Here is an 11,991-nt window from a genome sequence, read left to right on the forward strand (position 1 = left end):
AGTTTCAAGTTGCAAGATTTGTGCCAACATGCCTTTTGGTCAATGGAATACTGTGCTATTCCAGATCCCTCATCTAAATATAAGTTTTCAATGCACACATTAATGCCTTCAGGCATCAATCGTAATTCATGAAACTTCTAAATATTGTCAGCTAAAGATTGATAACCAGCATCAACATTGAGACGTTTAGAATCAAATGGGCATATACGTTTTTCATCTATTATTTCTTGGCATAGGATGCAATTTGCCCAATCAATATTATTTAACTTAATTGGTTTGTCATATTCTACACTTGATACCCTGAACGTCTTTTCAGTAGCCATGTTGTAAGAAATATGATCGTAAATTAGTTAAACTGTTTATATATTCCTTGTATATAACTTCTGTATGCCAGACGCGTGTTTCGTCTACAAATGATGTATCAGTTACGCTAGAATCGAAAAGTTAAAAAGACAAAAAAAAAGTATGTAATTTAATATTTAACGACCTGAAATCCTGAAAGTTTTGCAAAGCACAAATATTTGTTGATTATTAATAGCTTTCTAGATATACACGATATAGTTTCTGATAATAAGACTTTTACGGCCATTTTGAATTTGTCGGCCATTAAGCAATTATTTTTGATTGTTCCATATTCAGAAAAGATTAATTAGCATCATAACTAGCAATATGCAAAGTTTTTTTGCTTTTATTTTCAAATGATCAATTATACCATTTTTTTTTACTCTGCCTCATGACTGTTGGCGGCCATTTTGAATTTATCGGCCATTATGGAATTATTTTGATTGTTCCATATTCATTAAAGATTAATAAGCACCATAACTAGCAATATGCAAAGTGTTGTGTTTTTATTTTCAATGATAAATTATACCATATTTTTGGACTCTGCCTCATGACTGTTGGTGGCCATTTTGAAATTGGCGGCCATTTTTGAATTTTTTTTTATTGTTCCATATTCAGAAAAGATTAATAATCATCATAATTAGCAATATGCAAAGTTTTGTGCTTTTATTTTCAAATGTTAAATTAAACTATATTTTTGGACTCTGCTTCATGACTGTTGGCGGCCATTTTGAAATTGGCGGCCATTGTGGAATTTTTTTTGATGGCTTCATATCCAAAAATGTTTATAAGCATCATAACTAACACTGTGCAAAGTTTCATGCTTTTACCATAAAGTGATCAATTGTCCCAAAATATTGGACTTAGCTGCTGGACTATTATAGTCCCACATTCAGCGATTTAGCGAAGGTCATTTGTAGTCATTTTCAAGCATATTTCTTGTTCATTTTATAATTTCCAAAGCCTTGTGATTAATTTATGCTGTTTGGTATACTCGTTTTTGTTGAATTGAACTGGGAAAGTGAATTTCATTTTAGGGTTCGTTTGGTTTTCAGGTGTGTTTGATTTGGGGTTTTTTTATTCAATCACATGGACAATTTAACAATCTCGTAAAAACTGGTCCCGCAAGATGCAAAAAAAAAGGAAAGTGGAAGTTTGTGTTGACAAATGCATTATCTGCGATTCTGTTGTTGATGAAATATTAATAACATCAACAGATTTTGGAAGAAAAAGTCTGATTACTGCTGCAGCAAAGAGACGTGATGAGAGTGTTCAGTTATTTGAACTAATTCTGCAATGAAACAGCAAGTGAATTACCCGCATTTAGATATCATAGGTGATGTTATAAAAGCTACACAAGTAAGCAAAATTTAAAATCAGTATCAGCTGAAAAGGAATCACCAGATATAGATTCCGATTTATCTAATTGTTAGGTGCCTGAAAAAATGATCACAAAACATACAAGTGTATTATTTGCATAAAAATTATCTCATAAAAGGGTGAAAACATTACATACAATTTCATCTGCTGAAAGGTTAGTCAATCTAATAGATGCTGCTTCCTCTAAACATAAGGCTAAACTTGAGAGGTACTACAGGGATGCCAATGCATTTTTTGCTCAAAAAGGACAATATAAATCTAGCATTGTATTTGCTAGCGATATTCCCATTGGAGACGCTGTTAAAGCAGTAAATAACATCTAAGCAGAATTAGAAACGCTTGAGATGAAAGGCGACTTAAGTACATGTAGCTCCATAAAAAACCAACGAACAAATCGGTATGCATGTACTATATGAAGCAGCCTCAATTGTATGACAAAAATGGAAAATGTTTATATATCTAGGGAATATTATCGTGCAAATAACCAAGTACAAATGCATATCGTTGGAAATATCAGAAGCAATGTTGTCAACCTGTTTGCTAAGTTTTGTTACTTGTCTCTTGACAAAGTATTTTGAAACATTTTCTTCAGTATCAATGAATATTTCGCATGACATTCGGAGAAAATGTGCTACTCTCGCAGAGTGCCTGGTGTCAAATTGTAACAACATAACTACTCCATTTAAAGTCTTATTATGTCGGTCGTTCATGCTCTGGGTGGGTGTGACTCCACTTCAAAGTTGTTTTGGAATCGGTTATAAGTCGGTATTCAACCTCTTTAGGACAAAACCAAGCCGTTTCGGTTATCTTGTAGCTTTAACGCACGATGATGTTGATAGTGCTGTAGTTGCTGCTAGATTGATTGAAGCTGCTTTATACGACTCGAAATACAAATTTAAGAATTATCACAACGATTGAAATTTGCGGAGACATCACTTGGCTATAAATAAAGATTAAAGTATTATAATATAAAAAAAAAAGAAGATGTGGTATGATTTCAAATGAGACAACTGTCTACAAAAGACCAAAATGACACAGACATTAACAACTATAGGTCACCTTACGGCCTTCAACAATGAGCAAAGCCCAAATGGCCATACCGCAGTCAGCTACAAAAGGCCCCGGTAAGACAATTTTAAATAATTCAAACGAAAAGCTTTCGGCATGTGAATTCGTATTTAAGCAACACGTACTACGTACAATGTGACAAAGCCAAGTTTGGTTGACGGCAAATCTAGCCAACCGAAATAATGGCTCCCAATGTGCCTTTGTTGGAAAACTGCGCAAAATGACAAGTTAGAGCCAGTTTTCTTTGAGGGACAAATGACAACGAATTTTCTACAAGATCTAATTTGTTCATGTAAGGGGGAAAACATGCCAGGCAGTACGTGTTTGCAAGGAGCAGGATCTTAGTTGCACTTATTTATGTTTTTGTCAAAATGTAGGTAGTTGTAATGAAATATCATGAACATAGGTCTTGTAATATTTGGTAATTTGATTTTAATTTGCTATAATGTTTTCGACGTTTCATTTGGTATGAAAATAAACTCATCACAGATACCATAACGGTCAATTTTAGGAATTTGTTCTACAACACGCTTGCACTAATTGAGTAATATATCAAACTCCAATAACTATATTATATAAAAAGGTATCTTGTATTGAGATAGTTTGAATTCATTTCAAGAAAACTCAGTGACCCGTCGAATCCTTGAAAACTGAAACAATTTTTCACGGCTGCATATTTGGTTTGATGTATTAACTATGCATTTCATATACTCTTTGAAAAACTTTTTAACTATCAAAGTATTCAAGAAATGCTATTTGTCGATGTCAATTATCAATGTTAATATGTTCCTGTTTTCCATTAGGCATTACAATTTGTATACCATGGACTACCTTCTAAAAAGTTAAATTAAACGTTGTTCTGACGTTATATGCAAATATGAAAAAGATTTTGTATGAACTAACGTTTTTCTACATAATACTTCTCATATAATTTATTGAATAGATTATTAATTTTGAAAAATATCAATGGTATTGTTTCTCTAGATGAAAGTATAATTTTTTTAAGTGATGACCTTTGACCTTGATTTTCGATATTATTGTACCAGATTTGATATTGACGACACATATTTTCAAAAAGTACAAGATTTCAGCTTTCCAATGAGCTATTAAAATCGCATGAGGTATTTAGGTAATTTAAATTTCTAAAATTGTCCTCTCCGCCGCTCCACTAAGTGTTATGTCCTAGTAGATATGATCGTCTACCTTTGATGTCACATTGTAAGTTGTATTGTCAAACCCTAATTGGTTTTGATTGCTGGTGAGATCAGTATGGTAAATAGATAAATATCTCGAAATTCTTCTATTTGCTTCTGGTGATCTGTCAACCCATCTTTTGAGGCTTCTGTTTTATTTTCATCAACTTCATTGTAAACTTTCTCTTCACCCTGTGAAACATTCAATTTATTATCTTCTTGTAAGACCCGACTGCTCAAGTCTTTGTCATATTTCGTCACTGATGGATCGAGAACAAAGTACTCGCCTTGTGCCTTGACGATGTTTGCAGGAATTACAATGTTTTCTTCCTTATTTGTACTAGATTTATTACTTTCAAGATTTGCCATCTCAATTCGTTGGTCATCAGATATTAGTCTTGTAAGTTGTTCGCTTTTCATCGATGATCTATTAAACAAAAATACAATATTTACTTTCAACATTATGACAGGTATCTAACAGCGAAAGAATACGAGTTGGTCAAAACAATACACAAATTTGTTGTCGTGAAATTTCTTAAAAACCCTAATGTCGTCAAATTCAATGACCAGACGTCATAATGATTGACCCGACGTTGCATTTTCGGTTGCTTAAAAAATTGGTTTCAAAATTAAAAACACACAAAAATAATCCGATAAATAAATTATCCGTTTCTATTATATTGATATAATTGTAAAATATTTGCTGCTTAACATTATTCATGGTGTGGTATGGTTGCAATGAGACAAATAACCACCGTAAATTTAATGTCGTGGATACCTTGATATGTGATTTCCTGGTTTTCCCAAAGTATGCATACCGCCTGATAGAAAATTTGTGATTCGTTGAACATTTTGAAAATTGATCCACACGTATCCACGAATACCACGAAATTTGGTAACCATCGCATACTAATGTATCCAGTATATAAGCCGACGAACATCCTTATAAGATAGCATATCACGGAATATCAAGCTATAAACTGATTTGACCTACCCTAATAGATCTTTGGTCCGATAACTATGGAGAGAACCTTGCGTTCTACCTTCTTTTATTTGCTTCTTGTGAACGCCCTCCAAATCTGTCGATAATTTCATTTTGTCTTCATCAATTTCATAGTAGACACTCTCATCACCATCTGTACTACTGCATCTTTTTATTTCTGGTAATTTCTGGTTCCTCAAGTCTTTATCATATTTCGTAATGGAGGGATCGAGAACAAAGTACTCGCCTTGCGCCTTGTAAGCGTTTAAAGATTTGTTTGTAGACAGAATATTGTATTCTTTCTTGTTTGTACAGGATGTACTACTATTTAGATTTGTCATCTCAAATCTTTGGTCGATAGACTGTAGTCTTGTCGTGTTCTTTCTCTTCTTTTTCTTTGATCTGTTTAACATATAAATAATAACTTGGAATAAGAAAAAGGATAAACATATATTTTCTTACAAATTTTGACCGGTATTTTACTACGAGAACATACGAAGATATGTTGAAAAATAGTGAGTTAAAAACCTTGTTTAAATCGTAGCGTCTCAATAGATTATCACGATAAATTAAATACCAAAAAAGGTATTTGCAAAAATACAGAATTTGATGATAAATTCAAAATGGAGGGAAATCATGAAACCTTAAAATATCAAACGCACGGTTATATCAACTAACAGATAATAAATAATAGCATGTACACGACATATACATATATGTGGAGACAAAAACACATTAGTATCTACGCACACGCACGCGGAAAAATATATCGAGAACGTTTGCAATCTCAAGGAACGAAAACTCTGCATGGAGAATTAAAAATTACTGTTCATTGTACCTGGGAACACTCAACAGTATGGCTGATACATATATATGTTCCTGATAGTATATAAATGTTCAGAAGTAAATAGGATGTCAACCTGATTTTATAGCAAGATAAACCTACGACTTTTTTTTATTGGCTGTTATATTGACAAAATGAGAAATCCCCACTTACATAACATTGTTATTTGTTCATAAACTTTTTTTTGAATTTTGAGTAAACATGCCAAAAATTCAATTTACCTTCGTCTGCATACATAAATAATAGCCAGTATGATCAAAAATAATATGATTGTGCCTGTTATTCCAACTGATATACCAACTATCGCTCCAACTTTGAATATTTCTGAAAAAGAAAAAAAAACATCATTCACAAATCACATGCATGTATATATGCAATATCATTTGGTAGATAATGGTTGCATGATTGTATATGTATGATACAAGGTAACAAACATGCCCAACAATACAATAAAAAGTAACCTACGTAGAAAAACGGTTTCATACGTTTTTAGCAGGCGCATTGATTTGTATGTTTTACAATTAAAAAACTCACTGATATTTAAATATCCGCGGTTATCATAAATTTCTATTGACGAAACGTGATTCAATATGCAAATATATAGATAGACGCATAAATTGCATAAGTGTTAATTTAATGTCGATAAATTATCGGCTGATAAGTTACATTTTGCTAAAAACTGTTCATGCCTATCAATATTTTCTAATTATTGCTACGATAATTATTAGTGGAGTTTTAAAACCACAGAAAACCGTAAGATGCAGTTTCGTTTGACAACAAACGCTCACATTCGAAAATGGGAAAAAAGAATTTAATGATTACACTATTTTGTTGATTTTGTTGATAAAAAGGAAAATCACAAAAATACTGAACATGGAGGAAAATCTAATCGGAAAGTCCATTATCACATGGCAAAATCAAATGAAAGGGTTTTTTTTTTTCATTTCACTTGATAATATTTGTGTTCGTTTTGAGATTAATGAAACCTCAGTCTTTCTTTGAAAACAATGTTTTTTTCTTAATCATTTGGCAAATTATTCGATTGCATTTAATCTTTCCACTCGAGGTCGTGTTTCATTTCATATAAAAATCTTAAAAAAGAAGAAAATCCACAGAACGGGATTGTTCATTATGTCGTATGTTTATCTACATCATGTTCATTTCCGAAATCAAACACATCCCCAATGTTAAATTTTTTTGTATAATTGTAATTCTATATCCACGGAACTTTGTTGTAACAACAACAAATATTTTGCATCATGAACAACTTGTCTTTCCTCTATGTAATTTAAAGCTTAGGGACATGGAAGATGGACTTTTTAACTTTTGAAGGCCATATATTCACTTTCAACATTTTTTCATGCATTGCTTTATTGTATTGAAGGGTGGCTTTTTCCTTTGTGTTTACATTTTAAGTAATTTCTTTGTTATAGATAAGTGTTCGGTTTATTAATATTACGGTTTTTATTCTTTTCTCTGTCTTTTTGTCTTTTTTTCTCTTTTCCCTTTTCTTTTTCTGTAGGTCCTTTGTTTTCATCGTTGTTATAACTGTCGGTGGTAACATCGTTATGTTCTGAATCTTAAATAAGTAATCATCATTGTTCAAATTATTTTTGTAAACAAACATACATATTTCAGAAATTTTTCGAAGTTTTTTGTTAAGATTTTTAAAGTTCATACATTCAAGAACCAAATATTAAAACAGCACTTAACCTTTCGTAGGAATGCGCAAAGCCTATATAATTGAAATCCTTTTGAAAATAATATTTGAAAACGCATTTTGGTTTTACATTTCGTTAACTACTTTGAAATTCATATAAAAAATTGAGAATTTCGATTCATGTAAAAATCAAAGTTAACGCAAGAATAAGATAGATCGAGATGAATTTCACGTGAGATGTATGTGAGAAAAATTTACCTGTATAAAGCACATAGAACTTTCAGTTTTTGAAAATGGTAAAAGCTTGGTAAAATTTTCTACCATCGATTTATTGTGGCCTCAGAATGATGTTTCATTGACGTTTACCTTTTATAAGTATATACTGTGGATTCATCTTTGTTATTCGTGGAGTACTAATTTTCATGATTTCGTTGGAAACAATGAAGAACGCCTTTTAACGATTAACCAATTGCAAATTCACTACAGCAATGTATGCAGAATTATCAACAAGACATTTAGTATTCACAAAGATGAAGGATTTTCACTATTAACAAAACTAGGCACCAACGAAAACACTACTTAATTTCCACTTCTTACGGTCAATTGTGTTTTTTTCGCCTTGTTCGGTTTCATCAACTCCTCATTTTTTTTCTTTATTCACACCACTGGGTCGATGCCACTGCTGGTGGATGTTTCGTTCCAGAGGGTATCACCAGCCCAGTAGTCAACACTTCGGTGTTGACATGAATATCAATAATGTGGTCATTTTTATAAATTTCCTGTTTACAAAACTTTGAAGTTGTCGGAAAACTAAGGTTTTTCTTATCCCAGTCATAGACTTCCTTTAATAGCCGTATTTGGCACAGCTTTTTGGAATTTTGGATCCTCAATGCTCTTCAACGTTGGGCTTGTTTGGTTTTATAAATATTTTGATTTGAGCGTCACTGGTGAGTCTTATGTAGACGGAACGCGCGTGTGACGTACTAAATTATAATCCTGGTACCTTTGATAACTATGTCGTCTTCTGAATCACCGGATGTAGCATCATCGGAGTTTGATGAACCTACAAACAAAATAGAGATTACCACAATCTTTGGCGCAGAGATGTTATCCGTTCCGTTTAATACTTCGTAACACTACATTCTATATCACCTCTGCCATGTGTCATATTAAGAGCAATATTACGGAGCATGTATGGAACGAATATGAACTCTGCGCCGGAGATTGGATTCACAACACATTCCAAAACAGCTACAGTTCTTGTAAGCAATGAACCATTCATTCAAACATTAGAATCATAAGACCTGAATTGTTTTAGTTACCAACTTTAGGATAAAGGGCATTCTCGTCGTGAAGTTATATTGCTGTAATTCACTGCAATAGCGGGTGAAACAATATTCAAGATGGATTGTAAGCGAAAGTACCCTTGTGAAAATCTACAGTATTTTTATATGAAGGATTTTTTTGTTACAAAGTATGCGTAAATAACGGGAATTCTTAACTATATCGTTGTTAAATTATATTTTACATTTTCAAAAGAATATAATGTATTCAATTTGAATAAAGGTTTTTTTTTTGCAAAATATATGCTTCATATTTAGATTTGGAAAGACAAGTTAAATTCATGACGGTACTCTTATCGTAATATATTGGTCTCATTTAAAAATATGTTACAAATAATTTCGAAAGATGAATCCTCCAATAAATAAACCTTTATTTTTGTAATTTTTCATTAATGAATATTGTTCAAACTAAAAAGGTTATCATATCTTCAATCAAACAGCTACACTACAGACTCCCGACTTAGGACAAGTAGGTGTGTAAAGGGGTAAATTATGGTTGTGAGCACTGTCAATCAACCCTATCACTTACAGTGACAGTTTGGTAATAGCACAATACTAGACAGAAGTGCATAAATAAGTTTAAATATTATTGACCTATTATATCGGTGATAAGTACAAACAAATTGAAACATCGGTGATAAGTACAAACAAATTGAAATATAGTTACAAGTACAGTTTCAACACTAGAAAGTAATGTTTTCCCTAAGACTTTATAGTTAGTCAGTACAAGTGTAAAGCTCCTTTAAAAAATATTATATAATCTTTTTCATGCCTAAACTAATGAAATATGTATTATTTGTATGAATATTTGTGTTAATATAAATTATGTTTCCATTATTTTTAATTTGAATTCATTTGTCACCTTTTTACCTATATCATTAGCGCTCCGCTTATGCCGATTCTGTAATTCTTCTGCAATTAAAAAAATAAAATTGTTTGGATATAGTAAATATGGACAGTAAAATGTTAAAAAAAAAATCTCTCAGCTATAAGAATAAATGAGAAAAATTCTTTTGATTTAATTGACAATGGAATCGATTAAAAAGTTATGAGCAGCAAACATCTGAAAAAGTGACATGCAACACGAACCATCACTACTATTTTTTATTTTCATTTTTTGTTAAAATGCTTAGAAAGTGTGGAAAAGAGGGGGGTAATTTTCCCTTGCAAGAATGCATTATTAGTATTTTTTGTCTATTCGTATACATTGACATTATGTAATCAATTGATAAACTTGCAATATTGATGTTAGTGTGTCATGTTTCTATACTAAACCAAGAATGGTCGTGGTACAATGGATTGTTACTAGTAGAAACGACGATACAATGTTCATTTACTGTCACAATACAATTCTTTATAAATAGCGAAAAAGAAGCATCAAAAACTTTTAGACGTAAACGTGAAATAGTTATGTGTTCAGAACTTATATGTTGTGTTTTTCCATATCGAGAATGGACCCTTTGGTTACAACTATAACTATAACTGCGCACATTGCAATATAATGGAAATTTGGTTTGTTATTTGCTTACCTATGAAAACAGACAATAATTCTTTGCATTCCTTAATCGTGCAGCTGTTGTTTCCAGCGCATCTTGTACATGGAAGTTTTGACTGCTCCACCAAACATTCCTTAGTTATATTCTTATGCATGGCTGTATATTAAGAATTTGTATGAAACTATTAATTGATTGATATAAATAACTCATGTAATGAAATATGTTTAGCGACACGAGATGTTTGCATAACGTTTTATCAATATTTGTTTTCATTTCAAAGGTTTTAACTTGAACATGAACTATTAGCAGCAAAGTATAACAGTCAAAACGTCGGTCAACAACTTGTTTTCATGATAGATGCGAACCATCAGTTCAAGAGGGACTATTATTATTACAAGTTTGAACCATAATTCTCAATCAAACAATTCAGAGTCAAAAAAACACTTCGTAAATTGTATGCTTTCGAAGCCCTTTTCGGGAATTCATTTTAAAGATAGAAGATAAAAACATAATAATCAAATCCCTCAAAGATGAAATTAAACTTAATTACCTCAACCAAAAGTGTCTAAATATTTTATTAGATAACAAACGTATTTTTTTAAATATTGTCAGTTACGGATCAATGACTATTGAATAACAAATCGAAGTTTTCAACGACCTAGACTAGCTATATATTTCACCTTTGAAATAAGTAGATCGTATATAAGTATTGATAAAAAAAAAAGATGACAAACGAAATAATTTATTCCTAATTAAATTCTGGTAATGATTTGTATGTTGTTGTGTGTTTTGTGAATTCGGGATTTTTTCTAGTTCGGAACAGTCGATTCTAAGTAAATTCTGTGGACTTTTGTTATTCATGTTTTGCTTATGAAATATGATAGTAGTATAAAGGTAGTAGTCTTAATGCAGAGATGGGTCTGTTTACGTTCAAGAAAATTTATTAAATTACAATTGCTTTTTCGATTGTACAGTTAAATTAATGATAACATCATGTCTCAAAGTAACTGATTAAGTTGATGCTAAAACTACAAGTTATCATGATAACATCTGAGTACAAAGAATTTTAAAATTACCCTTTTTAATGATATAACATATGTATAAATAACTGTATAACTTTTGTTAGAATGATTTTATTTAATAGGTTATAAAATAAAAAATAATAACTTCTATAATTTAATGAACCACAAAGATTTAAAACATACAGTATATACATGCACACTATGTCACTGATTATGACCTGTTCCTACTTTACAATCATTAATGTCGGAATTAGTTTGACTTTAATTGAAAAAATAAAGGCAACAATAAAATTAAATATAGTCACCAAATTTTGAATTATTTGGTGAGAGAACATTATCTGTATAGTGAAAATTAAAGTTAAAGGATATTGCAAACTTTTTATCTCTCTTCCTAAGAAGTACCTGCATGACGTCAGTCTCATTATAATAAAGGAACAAGTCGGTAAAAAGGAGGACCAATTCGTTCCCATTGGAATGCAAGCAGTCTGTTCAAAAACACGTCCTCCAAAAGTACCCAAAGGGATTTCTCTGATTTACTTAAAAGACTTTTTCTGTTTCTTTGGGGGAAAATTACAAATGTTGTATAATCTATAAAACTTGGGAGACAGTAGCTAACCGATGTTCAAACCAACTTTATAAAATATAAGCTGAGGTAATAGCA

General features: G+C 31.5%; 1 protein-coding gene and 1 long non-coding RNA gene across 2 annotated transcripts; both read right to left on the bottom strand.

Moving 5' to 3' along the window:
- Positions 1–4,028: 4,028 nt before the first annotated feature.
- On the bottom strand, positions 4,029–7,391 carry LOC134726197 (uncharacterized). The gene is made up of 4 exons (XM_063590597.1): positions 7,269–7,391; positions 6,031–6,133; positions 4,978–5,367; positions 4,029–4,410 (listed from the first exon to the last, which is right to left on the bottom strand). The coding sequence occupies exons 3-4, from the start codon at positions 5,304–5,306 to the stop codon at positions 4,029–4,031; spliced, it is 711 nt and encodes a 236-aa protein (XP_063446667.1). The 5' UTR covers positions 5,307–5,367; positions 6,031–6,133; positions 7,269–7,391.
- A 1,081-nt stretch (positions 7,392–8,472) lies between these two features.
- LOC134726854 (uncharacterized) lies at positions 8,473–10,468 on the bottom strand. Its single transcript, XR_010108657.1, has 3 exons — positions 10,342–10,468; positions 9,683–9,724; positions 8,473–8,532 (listed from the first exon to the last, which is right to left on the bottom strand). It is a non-coding gene; the product is annotated as an uncharacterized LOC134726854 (long non-coding RNA).
- Positions 10,469–11,991: the final 1,523 nt, after the last annotated feature.

Source organism: Mytilus trossulus, chromosome 7 (assembly GCF_036588685.1).
Source record: "Mytilus trossulus isolate FHL-02 chromosome 7, PNRI_Mtr1.1.1.hap1, whole genome shotgun sequence".
NCBI classification, from domain to species: domain Eukaryota; kingdom Metazoa; phylum Mollusca; class Bivalvia; order Mytilida; family Mytilidae; genus Mytilus; species Mytilus trossulus.

Coding starts and splice junctions, on each gene's coding strand:
- LOC134726197 (XM_063590597.1), bottom strand. CDS start 5,306: ATGACAAATCTAAATAGTAGTACATCCTGTACAAACAAGAAAGAATAC. Junction 4,411..4,977: donor CGGACCAAAGATCTATTAGG/GTAGGTCAAATC, acceptor TTTGTTTAATAG/ATCATCGATGAAAAGCGAAC.